Source organism: Manis javanica, chromosome 3 (genome assembly GCF_040802235.1).
Source record: "Manis javanica isolate MJ-LG chromosome 3, MJ_LKY, whole genome shotgun sequence".
Classification (NCBI taxonomy): Eukaryota; Metazoa; Chordata; class Mammalia; order Pholidota; family Manidae; genus Manis; species Manis javanica.
Window position 1 is genome coordinate 134,958,725 of NC_133158.1, and position 22,825 is coordinate 134,981,549.

General features: G+C 34.7%; 1 protein-coding gene across 2 annotated transcripts in view; it reads right to left on the reverse strand.

Moving 5' to 3' along the window:
- Nucleotides 1–1,400: 1,400 nt before the first annotated feature.
- PRKCI (protein kinase C iota) overlaps nucleotides 1,401–22,825 on the reverse strand; it is an 86,454-nt gene continuing 65,029 nt past the window's right edge. For both annotated transcript variants that reach the window (XM_017654615.3, XM_073232096.1), the window contains 7 exons: nucleotides 21,185–21,320; nucleotides 12,509–12,596; nucleotides 11,396–11,521; nucleotides 10,111–10,190; nucleotides 7,911–8,000; nucleotides 7,434–7,549; nucleotides 1,401–3,919 (listed from right to left, as the gene is read on the reverse strand). In XM_017654615.3, coding sequence (XP_017510104.1) covers nucleotides 3,832–3,919; nucleotides 7,434–7,549; nucleotides 7,911–8,000; nucleotides 10,111–10,190; nucleotides 11,396–11,521; nucleotides 12,509–12,596; nucleotides 21,185–21,320 — 724 coding nt within the window. In that variant the 3' untranslated portion in view covers nucleotides 1,401–3,831. The remainder of the gene's footprint in view (nucleotides 3,920–7,433; nucleotides 7,550–7,910; nucleotides 8,001–10,110; nucleotides 10,191–11,395; nucleotides 11,522–12,508; nucleotides 12,597–21,184; nucleotides 21,321–22,825) is intronic.

Genomic DNA, 22,825 nt, shown 5'->3' on the forward strand with positions numbered 1-22,825 from the left:
TGGATTCATTTAAATTACCAATTAAGAGATGAATTGTACAAAATCTAATGTAAGCTGAAGAATCTAACATTTTCCCATCCCATTCTTATGTAATATTCAATTCATATTTCTGAACACAGGAGCAAAGAACAATTTTATATGTAAACACACTATATATATAGTATATGTAGGGAGGAATCTAAGATTTTTTTGTGTATAAATGAATTTTGAAAACCTTGTAGAATTCATCATAATCTGAAAAATGTCTAGCATGGATCAATTACATACGAATGTAAGTAAAACTCATACAAGTTTCATTGGTTAAGTTGATAAACTATCATGACCACACAATGTGCATTTCACTGAATTTTTCTGGCTTTTATTACTGTCTATTTGTTGTGGAGCCAAATATCTTTCTCAGTATGTCTGTTCTCTACCTTGACTGTCAAGGGCAGAGATTCTTTTGATTAGCCTTAGCACCATGCAGTAAATTCCGGTATCATCTGGAATAAACATAGACATAAACTACTCAGACTATCTGGGTTTTAAATGATCCTGTAAGTCCTAGAGCAGAGAAGAGTAAATCTACTAAGGGAGATCATCAAATATACCAAACGGGTGTTGTCTAGAAACCAACCTGTTGGATTTTTAAGAATGGAGATTAGTTTTATCTTTCAAGAAGAAACCATGACTAAATTCCTTAATGTGGAATGTCCCTACACCTTCAAACTTCTCTGGACTTTATTTTGGGGTTTTACTAACTCAGAAGAAAACCACCAAATTTATGATTTGGTACAGGGGATATTTGAACAGTATTTCGTTAATACTACCTGTAATTCCATTTTAAGAAAGAGTTGAAATTAGGATAAAATAATAAGAGAAGACACAGGAGATCAGTCTCTGGTGGTTTTAATATACAGGGTCTAACTCTCTGACAACTCTAAGATTTTACTTAAGATTTCATTCTCCTTGTGAAGAAAAGGACATATTAAGTTATATAGTAAAGAGGTTTGTAAGTGTGAGGATACCAGACTCACACTTGTTTATATACTGACACCAGCTATGATTAAGAAAGAAGTTCTGGAACTTTAGAAACGATCACTGTAGAACATAATCTGGGAATAATCTGTTCTAAATCTATTTAAACTGCTTCAATTTTTAAAACCAGTTAAACTATTCTATGTTCAGCTGACTTTTATACTAAACTTGTTTTCCAAGAGAAGAGATACAAAGAAGGGTGAGTTTTAAAGTACACTGAACAATACTTCATTAGTAAATGTCTACAATACGGTATCAGTACTACCCTAAGTACAGCAGAATCCCAAACTCAAAAATTTTCATTTTTCTTCTTGAACAAACTTTGATACACCTGTTTTCTTACACAAATTTCTTATATACCACATACTTAAAGTGTTACAATCTTGATGAGCATTAAACATTTTATTTCAAGATTTTAAAGTAAAAAAACAGGTATACAAATACAGATTACATTACACAGAACAAAACAAAATTTAAAAAGTAAATGTAGAGGTACTAACCAAGCATAATACCTGATATCCAATTCAGGTGGCATACATATAAAATGGTCTGAACACATACACATTTGTACAAAATAAATTTTCTCTTAGAACACCAAAATTCCAACCATTCTGTCAACTGCCTTATTCCCCTGGTATTTTGAGAGAACTTCTGTATAATATAAAAACAATTGGCGTGGCACTTAAAGACTACAAAAACAGAACACAATTAAAAACATATTTGTAATGCAATTCTGTATAAAATATACACAGTGAAACTTAATTGTTTAAAAGAAAGATTTAAAAACAGAAGACAACTCTGAAAAATGCTTAAAAGCTTGTCACAGAAAAATGTTTGTCGTTTGTAACATTGATAAAGAGCTGGTGGGTCTTTTTTTTTTCGGAGAAGATACCTAGCTTTAACAAGTTATTCATTCGAAATTTACTTAAAATTGTAGATAAGATAGTAACTCATTGCCTATCCCTTCTCAAAATGTTTTATCCTGAATATTCTTTCTAATATATAACTATAGGACAAAATAAAGGAGTAACTCAAAGAAAGTGTTTCTCAGTGAGGTTCAAAGACCCCACAGAATTCTAACCCAGGTTATGTACCTTTTAAACAAACTTCCTAGGTGGTTATTCCGCACTCTAAAATTTCAGAACTAAATGCCCTGGGGAAAACAGCACCACTTAAAAGCAAGAACACAAACATTTCTGAAATGTCAGAATTTTCTCTAAGTTTATGAGTTGAAATGAATACTGCTTTTAAAACAAGTTTCAGATATTAAGAGAAAGATATACAGTTCTTACATAAACATGTGAATGTATATAAACATTTTCCTTTGAGGTTTTCATGCTTCTAGACTTAGTTATTTGAAGAAAAGAGAGTACATGGCCAGAAACTTTGGAAAAACTACATTTCTAGAGAAATGTAGCATCCAAAAAAAAAGAGATAATTTATTAAATGCTTACAAATTATAAATCATTCTAAATTTAAGGCTAGATAGCTTCCCTGAAATAAATTTTCTAAGATAGGACAATTATAATTTAGATGATCATGTTATAGTTACTCTTAAAGTCTCTTTTCATAAAAAAAAAACTAAAATAAGCAACCGAAGATGTTACTGGTGGCATCCTTTAATAATAAAAAATAATCCGAAGAACTCTGCCCCTGATTGTTACCTTCTTAACAAAAGCTAATATAAGGAGCTGGAATTGTGAAGTATGGGATTGAATGTGCTTGTCCTGAACATTTATTCATGTTTATTATTTTTCTTGGATTTCACTGAAGACTACAGAAACAAGGTCCAGAAAAGTATGGATAATGTGGTTCTGGGGAAGAAACGAGTAAAATCAAGACACTAAATTATAAGGAAAAATTAGTATACATTCTCTCTTCACTGGATAATGGAATGCTTTTACAAGTTTGGTAGCAAGTGAACACTTCCTTATTATTTAAATCAAACCACCAAAAGCAACAGTAGGATTTACTCTCCAATAAGAAATAAATGATATCATTGCTTTTTTTATACCTATTTTAAATTTCTCTTTTTACCTTCCAATATACTGAGAAATGTTCTATTCAACTGTAGCCTGGGTCCTTTGAACTACACCTACTACCAGCACAGTTAAAGTGTTAGCTAAAAAGACAAGCTTAGATGCTAACCCTTAATAATGCTAAAGAAATCACTTGTATCAGCTAATGATTTGGAATCTGATTCTTAATAAAATGTGCCTACTTTTTTCCTCAAGGAGAATCTGTATTCCCAAATTCTAAGCAAGTAATATTTTTTATTACCAATTTAATAACTGTTGTCTTAAAAATCAATAATTTAATTATCCAGGGCAATTATAAAATTTATAGCTAAATAGCTGAATCTTAAACACAAAGAAGTCAGAAAGCAATAGGAAATATAAAAGGTTGCTATATTTTGAATTACTCTTTTATTCCAAAATTATCACTTAAATGACTTAAAGAGGAGTGACAACAATCACAGGAGGCTTATGATGTAATTCCACAATGTGCCTTAATGCAACAGATACTCTGTTTAAAAGCAGTGCTAAGTATTTCCTTTAAACAAAACAGACAACCTCATTATTCATCAGTAAACTGTTGGATTACCAGTACAACTAAATTTTGACATGACTGGACACTAATTTCATTTTTTTCATAGTTAAATGTAATAATTGACTCTTATAGCTAAGAATAGCAGATATTGAGTGCTTTTATGTAGGTGAAAAATACAAAATGGTTCGTTGCATCCAGGCTAATAACATGTTTATTCATGCATTAGATGGCAACACAAGCAAACTGCAGAGTTGAGAAATGGGCTCAGACACATTCTTCTGCAGACATCAAAAGAGGATTGATATACTCAAAACCTTCAAATTCAGACTGATCGATCTTCCTCACAATGTCACTGTTAGAAGAAAAAGATTAATTTTCATAAGATTTCTTCATGTTTTTATTTAAGTGGTAAAAGATTAAAAACAAAAAGCAAGCCTAATTTACATAAATCATAGGGAAAAACTGATAAGTTTTTAATTAATCCAAAAACATTTTCTAGAAGAATCAAGAGTACTGAAAATAAAAAAAGACTAACAACCCCACAAAGCAAGTTTAGAACCAAAAAGTAGTCCAAAATTGAAGACTGGAAATAAAAAAGGCACAAGTTGTCACAATTCTAGTTAATCTTAACTTTGACCTGAACAATATTTATATTTGTAGGTAAATATCCAGGTCTGAATTAGCATTCAATTTAGTGGTCACCTCAGCAGCCAAATAGAAGATGGTGAAGAGAAAGCCCAGAGGACGTTAACCAAAAGGGAAAGCAGTAAGGCCAAGCACACTGAGGGGGCTGGAGTAAGGGAATACCACCACCGGGAGGCAACGGGTCACAGGAAGTGTGGAGGCTGGCATTCTGCTACGCTGGGCTTCCAGTGTGTAATATACAGTAAGAGGGAGTAGTACTATTGAATATTCTAACACTTAAAATGTACGCACCATAATGCAGAGCACAAAGTTACACAGGATATAGTCCCTTCTCAAGGAGAGAGGTACCTCGTTTAACTGAAAGCTATATAGAGCATTACCTGCTAGATTTCATATGGGACCAGCTCAGTACTGCGCTAACCAGTTTTAAAGAAAAGGGTGATTTCTAGTTGGAGAAATCAAGAAAGGCAGCATTCAGTCTGCAAACACTGACTGAATGAAATTATGAAAGATTATGGTAGGTCTGGCAAAATGTAAGTTCATAATGGAGTTGAAGCACAGGAATAGAAGCGTGTTAAGTGGAAGAAGATGCTAGAAGGAAGGTAATGGCTAACTCAAAAGAAGCCTGTGATGTTTACACTATGGAGTAAAGGTCTGGTTGCATTGAAAGTTGGGGAAGATTTCAATAGATAAAAACGAAGGAGGAATATAGAGGAAACGGCATGCGTGAAGTAGCAGCACTATGAGGGAATACTGAGATCAATCAGAACACAGCGTTTGTGTTAGAGGATAGGGAGAGAGATGGCTAGAAAGCCAGGCTGGACCAGACGCCATGAGGCCTTAACTGTCAGCCAAGAGGATATAGATTTTATCTGCTTGGCAGTGTAGGAGTTGCGAAGGTTTCTAATTATGTGAGTTAAGGAATCTTGATGAGCTGTACAGAATGCGTTACAGAGTAAAGAAGGAGCCCGATTAGGAGGGTGGTGTGATAGTCTAGCTATGATTTGAAAGAGATCTGAACTGCGCTGATGGGAATGGGGATGGAAACAAAGGAGCTGACACAAGTGATGAAGTGAAGGGAAAACAGACTTGGCAGCTGAATATTATTTTGTTTGTTACTGAATATATTAGTTTGTTATGGAAAAGGAGGAGTCAACAATCACTGACATTTTCAATCTGAATGCAGGAATGCATGGTGGTACAATGAACAGAGAAGGTAAATAAAAACAAGGAACTGACTGAGAACAACAGAAAAAGAGACCATAAAGGGCACTTCTTTGATTTCACACTTCGTATCCTCAAGGTACTTGTATGACAAACTAGGGATGTGTTTAAAGAAGCAGGCAGCTCAGGAAAGAGATCAGCGAGGGAGCCACGTGTCCTGGAAACCATGGCTCATTTGTTCTTCACAGCAGCCTTGTGAGGCAGGCAACACAAGGAGAAACAGGTTCAGAGACATCATGCAGTTCACATCCAGGTTACCCAGCTGATAAGAGGTGGTGTTGGGATTCAAATTCTTATCTTTTGATTAAATCCAGTGTTCTTTCTAATACACGATGCAGTCAGAATGATTTTGGTACACCTCTCTCCCCTCTAGTAGACAGTAGGCTTCTTGTGAGATTGGCCTGTATCTTGATTGTCTTTGAAGTCCAGTACTTAGCATAGTGCTTTTTGCTAATTGTTTGCCAGTTTAGCAGGGAGTCATTTAAATAGCTTGTATCCACGCTATGGGGCTGGCTGCAATCTCCAAAACTGCATAGCAAAGAGAAGGCTGCCACAAACAGGACTGTGGGGCATCCTAATCTCAAGGGGACAGTGAAAAAAAGATGACAAGTTGTCACAGAGATGAAGTAGAATAGGATGGGCATGCCGACATGAAGGAACATGGGGACTGGTCAAAAATGCTTTAAAATTTAGAAATTAAGAAGCTAATTCAACTTTTAAAAGCTGAAGAAGCAGGCAAATTACAAGCAGTTAAAGTGTTGGTATCAAGAAAGTGCATGACAATCAATGTTGATGACTCTGAAGGAATTTGATAGAAATACTGCTTATTTATATTTCCTTTTAGGAGAATCTATTAACTGCTTTTGAAAAAACATGTAGATGAAAAGAAAGTGAGAAAAAAATGTGGTGGTTCAAAGAAGTGCTAAGACTCAGAGGAAAAAAATAGGGTATCTGAACATATTTATAAACAGGGAAAGAAGCTGGAAGAGAAATTGAAGAAGGTGGAGTAGTGGAGATAACCAGTAAAATGAAACCTGGTAGAAACTAAGGAAGCCGGTCTAGGAAAATAGGAGGGCATCCCTTGCAAAAGAGGGATAGGCTTCCAAGAATAGGGCAGAAGAAGAGAGTTGAGAAGTATCAGAGAGCAATTCTGAGACTCAAGCTGGTCCAGTGAGAGCTGGAAAGTAGCAAGCTCACACCAGGGAGGCTCAGTCCTTGTAGTCAAGTTAAGGCAAGGTTAATCCACTAGGAGTGACGGAGGCAGGGGTAGGATGGGAGGCTTCTAAAATGTAGAGTCTGGAGCATCTGCTGTGAGGAATGTGGTAAGAATCAGCAAGATGTAAGTAAAATGCCAAACAGTGAGGGCTTCCTGGAGACGAAAGAGTGAATGTGTACTGACAGGTAAATGATGAACTATTCCCAAATTACTCTAAACCATATTTCTAAAAGACCTAGCATAAACACAAAAAATGTGGCAGATCACTGCTGGCTAGACTTGCTAAATTGATGGAATCTTTTTAAAAAGCAATTTGGCAATACATATCAAGAGGTCTAAAAATGTCATGCCATTTGACCTCATTCCCTTCCTAGGTATCTACCTTAAGGTAACTAACACTCAAGAACTCTGACAAAGATGGTTATTGTCACAACGAGAAAACACTACAGTGCAGTGGAAACAGCACAGGCCTTAGTCAGATTTGGGTGTGAATGCTGGCTCTGCCACCTGATAGCTGTGCACCTGTGCTTAACTTCACTGAGGCTTGGTTTCCTCATCTGTAAAATGAAGATGTCAGTAACTAGATTAAGCAGTTGTTTTGAGAACTAGAGATAATGCACGTAAAGCAAAGTAGAAAAGGCAGTTATTAGTATAACAGATTCAAATATCCCATAACTGAATGGTTAGACAAATTATAATTTGATAATGAAACATTGTGGAGCCACTAAAAATGGAATTTTCAAAGAACTTTATAAATATTTCAGTCTATAGAATTACTTACTCATCGTCTGGAGTGAGCTGGACAGGTTCATTAGTAAACTGAGAATCAAAGTTGTCCAAACCAAATTCCCCAGAAATATTTGGTTTAAAGGGAGGCACCACCTGCTTTTGCTCCATCTAGGAAGACATATTTGATGACAGCTCAAGCCTGCATCCTCAGAAAAATTCCACCCTCCTTTTCTCCTCTGCCCTCAGATGTATCCCAGTCTTATTAAGATGAGTCTTAGGCATGGCTCGATAATATTCACAATGATGGAAGTATTTAAAACACTGAATGTTGATGCAGGAGTTAGTAACTATTCCATTAAATTAATATTCTAAGCTTTTATTTTAAAAGCTTTTTAAAAAGACAGTTTAGAGAGTGGTTTAAGTTATTTAAGCTGTGATATATTAGTTTTTCAACATTCTTTTAAGATAGTGAAATTTGGCTCAAGATAGTAATGAAATCTAATATAGAAAACAATCAAAATCTACATACCATATCCCAATCAACATTTCGGAAGAATGGGTGTCCCTGAATATCAGCAAATCCTGTTTGAGGATGACAACCCAATCGTTCCTTTGGGTCCTATGGTGGAAAGAAATGTTTTAAGAACTGGGTAAACATCATGCTTTAGAATAAGTCATCTTTGTGACCTGTGTTTCATGTCTATTATATAACTCTATATCTGAAATCAGAACAGTCTACCTTTTGTTTCTAAAAAGTACACTAGACTCAAATGAGTATCTGAAGGTGTGACAAGATTTCCTCATGGCTTTCTCTGCAGCTATTCTGTTACAGTGGTTGTGTGTCATTACTCTTTGCTAAAAAAAAATAGAAAAAAGAGAACAGGAGAGTCATTTGAGTACCATCCACTTATTCCTTTGGAATGGGTTAGAGTGACAGCCAATTCCAAACTTCAGAAGTTTGTCCCCAGCTCAATTTAAAAGCCCTATGCTCCATTACAGTGACAAACCATAACCTGTGTGCAGCCACAATCCTGCTGTTGTCTCAATCAGTGGACTGAGGTGCCTGCATCTTACAAGAGTCTTCGCTTATTTATTACTATGAATGAGACATATTCCCAATAGAAGGCACTTTATTTTACATATTAGCACCTCAACTTCATTTTTTACTGTGTTAAAACTTAGTTTCTAGTTTAAATCTTTCCTCACATAAAGTATTCCTTTAAAGCATGCTTCAATTTCTTATTTTGTTAAAATTAATCATTATCTTCTGATTTACCTTAGAAGGCAAATAATGTACATCAACCTACTTTCTAACTTACTGTTAATTTAAAATAAGATTTATGATTGCCATGATTATTGTGATACAATAAGAAGTATATATTTGGTCTTTGTTCCAGCTTCCTAACATACAGCTTCTAAAACCCTGTAATGTCCTAGGAGAAGTGTCTTTTGTTATTCATAACAAGTCCCTTTCAATCATACCTCAGTTTATGCTAATAAGGTGACTCTGGGTGAAGCTCAAGATACCTTCAGGATGGTGTCTGGCTGCCAAAGGAACCAATTATACGATTAAAGTGATGGAACTTTCAGCCCCATTTCCACAGGGGCTAGAAATTGAGTTCAATCACCACTGGCCAATGACTTAATCAATTGTGCCTATGTATGGAACCTACATAAAAATCTCTAAACCATGGGGTTCTGAGAACTGTGTTGGTGAACACATCCCCCCTGTGCTGGGAGGGTGACAAACCCCAACTCCATAGGGACAGAAGCTCCTGTGCTCAGGACCCTCCTGGATCTCACCCTATGTACCTCTTCATCTGGATGTTCACCTGCATTCTTTATCATAAACCTGTGATAGTTAAGTAGTGTTTTCCTGAGTTCTATGAGTGGTTCTAACAAATTACTGAACCTGAAGTGGCCAGGGGTGAGGAAGTGGGGATTGTGGGAACACCCAACTTTGTGGCCGAGTCAGACAGAAGTGTGGGTACTCAATATTGTGCCTGGTATGTGAAGTGAGGGCAGACTTGGGGGACTGGGCCCTTAAACCTGTGGAGTCTGATAATAACTCCACGTAGTGTCAGAAATGAAGTGTATTGTACGACACCCTGTTGGTGTCTAAGGAGCTGGGAGAATGGTTGTTGGTGTGGAAAAAGCCTATACCTTTGGCGTTGAAAGTATTATGAGTAAAAATAGTTCAGGATCATAATCTTAGATTCTAAAACTCTTCTAGCATACCAATGACAACAATCAAATGGAGTTCAGATTTTTTAAGAGACATTGACAGCATTTAATTTCTTCTAAATTTTTTCTAATTCAGGCTTTCTGACATGAAAATTTGTAGGGAACATTATGGCCCCAAGCACTAAGTAAAGAGATACTGTGAATAATAACCCAAGGAAAACTGAAAAATAAAGCTAAAAGTACAATTGAGGCTATCCTCATAGATGTAATTTTCCCCTAATTGAGTACACGGTGTTATCATAATTTAGAAAAACACCATATGTAATAAATAGCTAAGGGGTAAATTATATTGGCAAAACAGAAAGGACAACTCCTGTTAGAATTTAATGCTGTCACATTAGTTTTTGGTGAAGAGACAAATTCTGGACCTAAAAGAAAAAATTATGTACTCTGATGTTTTGCAATTTTATGTTATCTGAACCTTTACTTACCAGTTTAATTTAAATAGAGATAAAATAATAAAGGCTTTTATACACAATTTATACCTTGTTGAGAAAACTCTTCAGGACACTTGCAGCTTTTACAGACAGAGAACGTGGTATGCGAATTTGTTTTTCCAAAATAACTAGAAAAATAAAATTTATGGGATTACATTTAACTTTCACATAGCTTTAATCTTTAAGTTCTTATTATGAGATATTTAAGACATTCTAGCAGAAAAAAATAAGACATTACTTATACTATTTAAACATCTCATGTCCTTTCCCCATCCTATTTCTCTCCTTCCTTCTCTCAGATAGTGTCTAATCTGTACAGTCATAATTAATTTACAAGCATATTTTTATTTTTCTTTGGCTACCCTATTGTACCTTAGTTTCCTTATCTATAAAATTGGAATAAAAATACCTGCTTCACAGGGTTGCTATGAGGATTAAATGAGTTAATATCTGTAAAATGCATGGCACATTCACTGTATTCACTTTTAGTGAACATCGCCAAATTATTCTCCAAGCTGTTATGTCAATTTTTCACTCCCACAACAGTCTATATGAGAGTTCCAGTTGCTCTGTATCCTCACCAGCACTGGGTATTTTCAGACTTTAAAATTTCTACCAAATGTATAGGTATGAAGTATTAGTCCATTAATGTTTTAAAGTGCATACCACTAAATAATAGAGATAGTGCAGTTGAACTCAGTGCAGCTGAACTCTTTCCATATATTTCACAGTCAATTGGATTTCCAGCACAGGAACTGTTTATTCATTTCTTGTAATGACCTTAATTAGTAAATGTAGAATTCTATGTCAGCCTTCAGACTTCTTTGGACAGTGTGTGGGGGTTGGGGGGGAGGTGCCTGTGCTTCTCTCCTGTTTCTATTCAATTTTTTGTATTCCCAATTGTGGGTATTTTTTATTCTCACCTTTTTATCCCCCTTATTTTCTTGGTACTCTACTTTTCCCCCGTATTGTTCTTGGACTTACGAACTCAGCCTTGGGATCTATGTGAAAAGACTTTCTAGTCACATGATTCCTTCCTCTAATCAAATGATTCCTTTCTAGTCACATGATTCCTTCCTCTAATCTCTGTGATACACAGTCTGAAGGAACATCTTCATGTTTAGAGTTGGAGAAGGTACCTGGCAAATGGGACTGAAGATTAGAGAGGTAGGAAGGACATAGCAAAAAAAAAAAAAATCAAAGCTCTACATATTAGGGAGTATATTGTCCAGATTATGCTTCTCTTTCTTACTCAAAGTAGTAATTTGAGCTGTCTTCATTCACGACCTAGAATAGGTTATTCAGAGAATCTCTGTCAGATATTGCAAATTACCTTGGAAGAGATAGTCCTCTGTGTTTTGATCAGGGTTATCAGAGCTCCCAACAATATCAAATGGAGACCTTCCTGCCATCATCTCAAACATCAGCACTCCAAGAGCCCACCAGTCAACACTGAAACCTTTGAAAAAGAAATTTTAAAGCCATATGTTACCCATTCTGCATTCTTAAGTCAGTAGTTTGAGATTCATTTTATTACAGAATGGAAAAGTAAATATAATGAAAAAGTAAACTCTAAATGCATTATAACTATCATGGGTGGTACTGAGGACTACAGGAATATTTCACTTATCAACAAGGTGAGATACCTAAAATACAACTTTCAAAATAAAGGAAATGAAACATAAGTTTCTTTTCCAAAATATGTCTATAATTTCAGACCACTGGCCTGTATCTAATATTTTGTTTTGAGGAAATGCTTAAATTGTATTTGAGAATAAACTTCCTTGGTCTGAAACCTGATCTTCTGCTACCTGACTAAAGATTCTTGAAGGACTTTGGAATCAGATTATGAGCAGCTGTCAGAAGTAGCCACCCTCCTTTACATTTGCTGAACTCAAAGGGCCAGAACCCAAGGAGTCAAATGTTTTCTTAGGATAAATAAGGAACCCCTGGTTCCTGAAAGGCAGTATTTCCTGGGGGAAATATCCAAGGACATCTGAATAATCTTCCAGAGGTTCATGACTCAAGGCACATGGCTGAGGTTTAATTCCCTAATCTGACACTTTCTAGCTGTATGACCTTGCGGCAAGTTATGTAAACTTTCTGTACATCAGTTTCCTCATCTGTCAAATGCGAATTAACAATGCTTACCCCCTAGGATTGAGAGGATTTATTTAGTTAATATATGAAAGCTACTTAGAATAGTGCCTAGTAATCTTTAGTGCTTACCACTAATAAGACACTATTCAAATCTGTACTCCCAAATCCTGCCAAGGTTATAATGTCTCTGATTTCTGAGTCTGGGGTTTTCATATGGGTTTTAAGGGGACCAAGAATGTTTATATTAATAAGACTAGTACTGAAACGCTATAGTGTCCTGTAATCCAACTGGTAATACATTTAACCACCCTTCTGGCACATAGCTAAAATACCATCTATTTATTACCATAATCTTCTCCTCTTAAAATTTCAGGAGCGATGTAATTGGGAGTACCACAGAAAGTGCTGGTTGTATCTCCTGGTCGTAATCCTTCCTTTTATTGAAAAAAAAAAAAAAAAAAGAGAGAAATACTAAGATCCAAAATTGTTTCAAATTCATATCTTTTGTTTCATCCATCATATAAATTCAGCGTCTGTAGGTAATATATTAAGCTGAAATAAAATATTACTAGCACAGCTGCCTTTATTATTAAAATTATGGATTATCACTAAATAGCTTAAAGATCTGTCCTTATGGGATGTTGGTAAAGAATCATGTCAATTAAGGAAATTGTTTTCCCCGTATTGTTCTTGGACTTAGGAACTCAGCCTTGGGGTCTATGTGAAAAGACTTTCTAGTCACATGATTCCTTCCTCTAATCACATGATTCCTTTCTAGTGACATGATTCCTTCCTCTAATCTCTGTGATACACAGTCTGAAGGAACATCTTTATGTTTTGATACAAAATTTTATACAAAAATTTAAATTACATGAGTAAATGAGTAATTTATGAAAAAAGAGCACTTTAAATACCACCTCCTAAGGCAGCCACTGCTCAGCAATGATGTTTCCCTTCTGGTTGTTCTTCCTAAGGTTCAAGTTTGGTTTTGTATTTTAATAGCTATAGGATGGAGAAATTAAGGCAAAATGCCCTAATATGTGTAGAGAAACTACATAATAACAAATGGAGCAATCACAAAGAAGTTATAACAAACTTTACGCACCAAACAATACAGCATCAAATTATAAAGAATAAAAACAGACAATTTTTAGGAGAACTTCCCTGAATGGGAAGAACAATCCCCACTATGGACTGAACATTTGTGTGCCTCCCAAATTCTTATGTTGAAGCCCTAACTTAATAGTATTTGGAGATGGGGCCTTTGGGAGGTAATCAGGTCATGAGGTTGGAGCCCCAATGGTGGGATTAGTGTCCTTCTAAGAAGAGAAAGAAGCTGGCCCCCATGTGAAGAGAGCCATGTTTACATCTGCTGAGCCATACAACGAGAAGTCAGACATTTGCAAATCAAAGAGTACCTTCACCAGACATGGGAACCGCTGACACTTTAATTGTGGACTTCTTCCAGCCTCCAGAATCATGAGAAATGTTTTAAATCAGCTAGTCTACAGTATCTTGTTATAAAAGCCTGAACTGATAATGATAACAGGTGATATTAATATATCTATATCAGAAAATGATAGATCATACTGACAAAAAAATTAGTAAGCAGAAAAAGATACAGACAAAAGCTAGAACTAAAAAAATATATAATATATACACATAGAGAATATATATAATCTACGTTCTTGTGTGGAGAAAGGGAGGAGGCAGAATGTGTCAAAGAGAGATTCCTTGCATGAAAAACCAGGGGTTATAAGTCCTTTTTTAAGAACTTGTGGGAAACTAACCAAATACTATACAAATAAAGGAAATCTTAATATATTTCAATGAACCAATAGCATCCTGTCCACAAGGCAATTAAATAAGAAGTCAACAATAAAAAGATAGCCTAAAAACAGAGGAATATTAAATATATAATTAAACACCTGCTTTTTTTTACTTTATGAGCATGTAATTCCCTATGTGGTTACAGACTTCCTCTTATTAATGACTATATAGAATTCAGTTGAATGCATGTGTCTAGAATTTAATCATTTCCTTATCATTACATATTATATAAATTTCCAAAGAAAAAAAGGAGGGGAGATATAGAATTGACCCTTGAACAGAATGGGGGTTATGGGCCACTGGTTCCCTGACACAGTTGAAAACCCACATGTAAGTATGACTCCCCAAAAACTTAAAGCCTTCTGTTGACTAGAAGCCATACTGATAACACAGTCAATTAACATACTCTGTATGGTATATATATCTATATTCTTACAATGAAGCTGAAGAAATGTTAAGAAAATCCTAAGAAAGAAAAAATACATTTTATAGTGCTGTACTGTACTTACTGAAAAAAAAATCTATGTTGTAAATGAACCTACGCAGTTCAAACCACACTGTTCAAGGGCCAACTGTACATTGAAAACAAAGGCTTCTTCCCACTCCTGTCCTGACACACCCAGTTCCAGCTCCCTAGCGGGAACCACCATTAAAAAGATTTTATGTGCCCCTAGAGATATTCTGGGCATGGTGCATGCATTTTTCTTTCCCTTTTTACTATGTTATAGATAACACTGCTATAAACATCTAGAAGAAATACTAAGTAATATCTTGTGATTCCAAGCATTTTTATGATACCTAATAAGGATATGCAATTTTTGTATCCAGAAAAATACGAATGGGATGTAAGTTGTTTTATATGATTAGCTATGGTTTGACATAGTCTCATGATAAATGACATGCACTTTCAGGGCAAAAGTTAGAAGCAAGGAATGCAGTCTGTTAACCTGTAACAGAGCTATGCTAAATCATTCACTTGTTGACTGAATATCTAAACATAGGCCCATCAGCTAAATTATCTATAACATAACATAAGATGTTATTATGAAAATTTCCTGGTAATGAAAAAATAGAGTTAAAGACAAATCAATTTATAAAATGGCTATAAATAATTTGTATTTATAATTTATTTATAAGTAATTTATTTCAGTCAACAAAAATCAATGCTCATATAATATATCAAACATAAGTCTGAAAATATTAATTCAAGTTTTCATGTGCCGCCAGTTATCACTATCCTCTGTACTCTTTATGTAAAATCATCTACTGAGAAACTAAAGAAATTAATTAAATCTAAAAGAAGAATTTCTGGAGGAACTATGAAAAAATTTTTCAGTGTTTTAAATTTCCAAGGAATTGTTAAAGGAAAAGAAATTCATCCAGTATTCCTACCAGGTCAGACTTTAGGTAAGTTTAAAAACTGACTCTAAGTCATAAGAACTTTTCCAGAGGACTCACTCAGCTTTCAAATCAGAAGGGTGTAAATTTGTTAGTGAGAGAAAAGGTAAAGTACTGCCAGCAAAGTATTTGAACATAAGTTCCAATCCTCATAATTTCCCTACTAATCAAACCAACCAGGTCCTGGAGGAAGAAAGGCAGAAACAGAGGTTGGCAGAACCACCAATTTAAAGAACTATTAAGTAAGACTTCTAAGATTTATCACAGATCCTGATTAATTGAGGATCTCCAGAAAGAATGAGAATGCATAAAAACCAATGTTATTTTTCACTGAGAATAACAAAAGGTTATGTATTTTTTCTCTAACAACCTGCAAGAAAAACAGGATTCCCCACTATCTTTTAATAAAAAGAGACAGAAAGAAATAGACATGTCCTTTTTGTGACTTCCATTGTTTAAGTAATGCATAACCATTATAACTTAAAAAAATTATAAAAATGAACAGAATGCGTGATGCTATGTAATACATAACAGGATACATAATAAAACATACAGAATTACACAATTTTACACCTTCAAACTTTAACAATGTATTAGGAGCATTTTACATTGTTGTAAATGTAGATTAACATTTATATTCATAACATTCATCATAAACCACAATAAATCATTTTGGATATATTATAAATATCTATGCACCCAACACAGGATCAGTTGCATATGTAAAACAAATACTAACAGAATTAAAAGAGGAAATAGAATGCAATGCATTCATTTTAGGAGACTTCAACACACTACTCACTCTAAAAGACAGATCAGTTAGACAGAAAATAAGTAAGGAGACAGAGGCACTGAACAACTTATTAGAACAGATAGACTTAACGGACATCTACAGAACACTCCATCCAAAAGCAACAGGATACACATTCTTCTTAAGTGCACATGGAACATTTTCAAGAATAGATTACATACTAGGCCAGAGAAAGAGCCTCAGTAAATTAAAAAAGATTGAAATTGTACCAACTAGCTTCTCAGACAACAAAGATATGAACCTAGAAATACATTACACAAAAAAGATGAAAAGGTCCACAAACGCATGCAGGCTTAATAACATGCCCCTAAATAATCAACAGATCAATGACCAAATAAAAACAGAGATCAGGCAATATATGGAGATAAATGACAACAATTATTCAACACCACAAAAATCTGTGGGAAGCAGCAAAGGCTGTGCTAAGAAGGAAGTATACTGCAATACAGACCTACCTCAGCAAAGAAGAACAATTCCATATGAACAGTCTAAATTCACACTTAACAAAACTAGAAAAAGAAGAACAAATGAGGCCAAAAGTCAGGAGAAGGAGGGACATAATAAACATTAGAGCAGAAATAAATAAAATCAAGAAGACTAAAACAATAGTAAGAATCAATGGAAGCAGGAGCTGGTTCTTCAAGAAAATCAACAAAATAGATAAGCCTATAGCCAGACTTATCAAGAAAAAAAGAGTCTACACAGATAAACAGAATCATAAATAAAGGAAAAATCACTATGGACAACACAGAAATACAAAGAATTATTAGACAATACTATGAAAAATTATATGCTAACCTAGAAGAAATGGACAACTTTTGACAAAAATACAACCTTCCAAGGCAGACCCAGGAAGAAACAGAAAATCTGAATAGACCAATTACCAGCAAGGAAAGTGAATTGGTAATCAAAAAACTACCTAAGAACAAAACCCCTGTACCAGCTGGTTTCACTGCTGAACTTTATCAAACATTTAGTGAAGACCTAATGCCCATCCCTCCTTACAGTTTTCCAAAGAGCAGAAGAGGAGGCAATATCCCAAACTCATTTAACGAGGCCAGCAGAACTCTAATACCAAAACCAGGCAAAGACACCACAAAAAAAGAAAATTACAGACCAATATCCCTGAACACAGATGCAAAAATACTCAACAAATTATTAGCAAACCAAATTCAAAAATACATCAAAAAGATCATACATTATGATCAAGTAGGATTTATTGCAGGGATGCGAGGATGATACAACATTAGAAAATCCATCAACATCATCCACCACATCAACAAAAAGGACAAAAACCACATGATTATTTCCATAGATGCTGAAAAAGCATTTGACAAAATTCAACATCCATTCATGATAAAAACTCTCAACAAAATGGTTATTGAGGGCAAGTACCTCAACATAATAAAGGCCATATATGACAAACCCACAGTCAACATTATACTTAACAGCAAGAAGCTGAAAGCTTTTCCTTTAAGATTGGGAACAAGACAAGGAAGCCCACTCTCCCCATTTTTATTCAATATACTTCTGGAGGTCTTGCCTCAGCAATCAGACAACACAAAGAAATAAAAGGCATCCAGATTGGCAAGGAAGAAGTTAAACTGTCCCTGTTTGCAGATGACATGATACTGTACCTAAAAAATGCTAAAGAATCCACCCCAAAACTACTAGAACTAATATCTGAATTCAGCAAAGTTGCAGGATACAAAATTAATACACAGAAATCTGTTGCAGTCCTATATTTTAATGATGAACCATCAGAAAGAGAAATCAGGAAAACAATTCCATTCACAATTGCATCAGAAAGAATAAAATACCTAGGAATAAACCTAACCAAGGAAGTGAAAGACCTATACTCTGAAAACTACAAGACACACATGAGAGAAATTAAAGAAGATACCAATAAATGGAAACACATCCCATGCTCACGGATAGGAAGAGTATTGTCAAAATGGCCATCCTACCTAAAGCAGTCTACAGATTCAATGTATTCCCTATCAAAATATCTTCAGCATTCTTCAAGGAACTAGAGCAAATAGTTCTAAAATTCATATGGAACCAGAAAAGATCCCAAATAGCGAAAGCAATCCTGAGAAGGAAGAATAAAGCGGGTGGGATTACAATCCCTGACTTCAAGCTCTACTACAAAGCCACAGTAATCAAGACAATTTGATATTGGCACAAGAACAGACCCACAGACCAATGGAACAGACTAGAGAGCCCATATATAAACTCAAATACATATGGTCAATTAATATACAATAAAGGAGACATGGATATATAATGGAGAAATGACAGCCTCTTCAAGAGCTGGTATTGGCAAAACTGGACAGCTACATGCAAGTAAATGAAACTGGATTATTGTCTAACTCCATACACAAAAGTAAACTCAAAATGGATCAAAGACATGAATGTAAGTCATGAAACCATAAAACTCTTAGAAGACAAGATAGGCAAAAAACCTCCTGAATATAAACATGAGCAACTTTTTCCTGAACACATCTCCTCAGGCAAGGGATACATAAGCAAAAATGAACAAATGGGACTACATAATGCTAAAAAGCTCTGTACAGCAAAGGACACCATCAGCAGAACAAAAAGGCATCCTACAGTATGGGAGAATATATTTGTCATGACATATCTGACAAGAGGTTAACATCCAAAATATATAAAGAACTCACACACTTCAACACCCAAAAAGCAAATAACCCTATTGAAAAATTGGCAGAGGATATGAACAGACAATTCTCCAAAGAAGAAATTCAGATGGCCAACAGGCACATGAAAAGATGCTCCACATGGTTAATTATCAGGGAAATGCAAATTAAAACCACAATGAGATATCACTTCACACCAGTTAGGATGGCCAACATAGAAAAGACTAGGAACAACAAATGCTGGCGAGGGTGCAGAGAAAGCGGAACCTTCCTATACAGCTGGTGGGAATGTAAAATAGTTCAACCATTGTGGAAGGCATACAGAGGTTCCTCAAAAAACTAAAAATAGAAATATCATTTGAACTGGGATTTCCACTCCTAGGAATTTACCCTAACAATGCAGGATCCCAGTTTCAAAAAGACATATGCACCCCTATGTTTATTGCAGCACTATTTACAATAGCCAAGAAATGGAAGCAACCTAAGTGTCCATCAGTAGATGAATGGATAAAGAAGATGTGGTACATATACACAATGGAATATTATTTAGCCATAAGAAGAAAACAAATCCTACCATTTGCAACAACATGGATGGAGCTAGAGGGTATTACGCTCAGTGAAATAAGCCAGGCGGAGAAAGACAAGTATCAAATGATTTCACTCATATGTGGAGTATAAGAACAAAGAAAGAACTGAAGGAACAAAACAGCTACAGAATCACAGAACCCAAAAATGGACTAACAGTTACTAAAGGGAAAAGGACTGGGGAGGATGGGTGGGACAGGAGGGATAAGGGGAAAAATGGGCATTACGATTAGCAGACATAATGCAGGGAGGGGCACGGGGAAGGTAGTTTAGCACAGAGAAGACAAGTAGTGATTCTATAGCATCTTACTACGCTGATCGTCAGTGACGGTAATGGGGTATGTGTTGGGGACTTGATAATGGGGGAATCTAGTAACCACAATGTTGCTCATGTGATTGTATATTAATGATACCAAAATTTAAAAAAAAATTTTTTTTTGTTTATAATCCCTTCTTCAGAGACTGAAATATTTCATCAGAATATCCCAGAGGAAAAATTACTGGATCAAAGAATATGACCAGCCATCTTTAAGATGCCTGATACATCCCCACCAAACTGCTTTACAAAAGATTATAATAAAATAATACACTTACCAGTGACATGACAATGCCCATTTCATTAAACTCTAGTAACAGACAAGTATAATTTTAAAACCAGTATCAGGCATGCAGAGAAAGTCCCCTATTGTTTTAATTTGTATACTTTGTAACAAATTAATATTCTTCAAATTTTTTTGCTCAGCTTTATTTTTTCCCTTGACAAATGTAAGACTCCTTTATTATTGTCTTTTATTTTTATTGTCTTTTTGAAATGAGAAAAAATTCAGAGGAAAAAATTGACATAGAGATCAAACAGTTATCACAAATCTGAGTGAAAGGTACACAGGTTCAATTACTAAATCTGTTTATGATTAAAAATTTACATAACTGAAAAACTTAAAGAAATAGAAATTTAATACAAGAAAGATAAATGTCTGAATTATGTAGTTAAAAGCAAAAATTATTTAGGTGAAGATTTTCTTTTCTAATGCTGCTGAACGGATAATAAGTATAAATTTTCAATCTGTTAGACTGCTTATTTAATGTTAGCATTTAATAATCTCCAAGCTCTGGAGACACTTTCCTCAAGTGAATGCAGTTCACACATTTACATGCTTGCTGCCATACTGCTGTGTGAGGATAATTCTGTCCTGGCTACTTTAACAAGGAGAGTAGCTCCCTACTTGTAGAAAAAGAAGGGCCCATAAATGAAACACTGTCACAAAAAGGAATAACACACCAAGAAATAAAGGAGATGTCCTGAGACTAAAACTCCTCCTCATTCTATTGTACTTTATATCAGATATTTAAATTTTATATGTAAGGAATGATTAGATTTTCTAGGAAAATCTTGGAACACATTATTAAGAATTACAATTAAATGGCAAAAACTAGGTGATAAGTAAGTAGTTGTGCTAAGGTCATGGGATTTAGACAATTTTTATTTCCAAATTTTCTTCAATCGTGTCATGACTTTCATGACAAAAATGTATGACCATAAAAGGAAATTAACTCTTATTATAGCTTATATAACACAGAAAATATGAAATTTCATAAATGGCTGGGAAATATTTGTCGTTGTGCTAGAATTCCAAGAAAGCAACCCACAGTAACAATCACTTCCCCATCTTTATGTATGAAGTTATTTTACCCAATTTTATGAACTGCAGAGACATGAATAACCAGAAATTTCCCTCACCTTACACATGCCGTAGTCAGTGAGTTTAATGTGTCCTTCAGAATCCAGCAATACATTGTCCAATTTCAAATCTCTATAAATTATTCCTCGTTCATGAAGATAATTTAATGCTAGACTGATTTCTGCAGAGTAAAATCTAAAATAATAAAATGAAAAATAACTGATTTGATTCAAATTTTTAAATTATGGTTTCTATAGGAAGGTATTTAAGTCCTATTCCCATCTGCAAAAGAAAACATTAAAATCATATTGAAAGATTTTTCCTCTCAGTGTTTTTAGGAATACCAAAACATAAAGTACCACTTTAAAATATCTGAGCCCAAAATACAATTATAAAAGTTTCAGTCTAAGTGAAAACTCTTACTTATCATAGTTTATTAAATCGAAATTCTTGAACAAGGGTTCTTAATGTGGGCCTTGTATGACTTTGGCAGTCCATATTCCTACAACAGGAGGCAAAATGTATGTACATATGTACATGTACATCTTCTATAGAGTTTCTATCAATTCCTCATTTCTCTAAGGGACTACAGAACTCTCAAAAAATGCTAAGAAACCACTGATTGGTCAAAAACAGGAGGAATACTACAAGTTAACTACTCAAACTATAAAGTGTGTACCAAAATTCTGGAAAAGAAATTAAAGAATTTATTCTATAACCATACCATTTAATACTAAAGAAAGAACTTTTAAAAACTGCCACCAACTCATTGGTGATACCCAGAACTTTGACCTGAATAATGAAAATGAGACATGCAAGCTGGTTTATGGCTACTTTGGTGAGTGTTATCACAATCATGTTTAGAGGTACATAATACATACCTTCTAGCTACTTAATTCTATAAACAGGGAATTTGAGCCCTGATTCTATAATTTGGTTCCTGAAAAAGCAAAGATGGTCTAAAACCAGAACAGGCGATTTAATACAGTAAAAACTAAGCAAGTTCCCCAAAGCCCAAATGAATAAACAAGGAACAAATAATATGTTCACAATTCAAAAATCGTCTGTGGCATTGCTATGAAGAATGACCATTTGATAAAACCTAAATAAACAATGAACATACAGTCAATTTTAAAAAACAACAGTTTTGCCCTAAGGTTAACAACATTTATACCTTCTTATGAAATTATCTTTTTGACAAGGATACTATCTCTTTTTGACAAGAAATAATCAATGAACTAGCAAGATTTCCACTAAATAAGTTATTTTTAAAAATGAAATCTCTAACCTTTCTCACATACATATACAAACTCATATTACTCTTGTGAGGTACAAAAGGGTGAGAATTACTGCTACTTATGAGTAAAAAACAAAACACAGCACTGATGGATTAATTACCCATGGCACAATCCTTTCCCACCTAGTTCCTCCAACATATAAACAATTTACAACCTTGTCTACTAATATCAAATTAAGGGAATAAAATAAATAAACAATATTTAATACTCTTTTCCCTTACTCATCAACATGTACAGTATCGGGGGGGAAGCTAAAGGCAGAACAATTCGGAAATTATAATTATAGGAAGAACAGTCTGAATCATGTAATAGCTTAAGAAGAATTGTTTTTATTACTTTCAAGTATATATGTGTAATGATCTTCTAATGAAAAACTGTCAGAAATCACTACAAACCTGATAA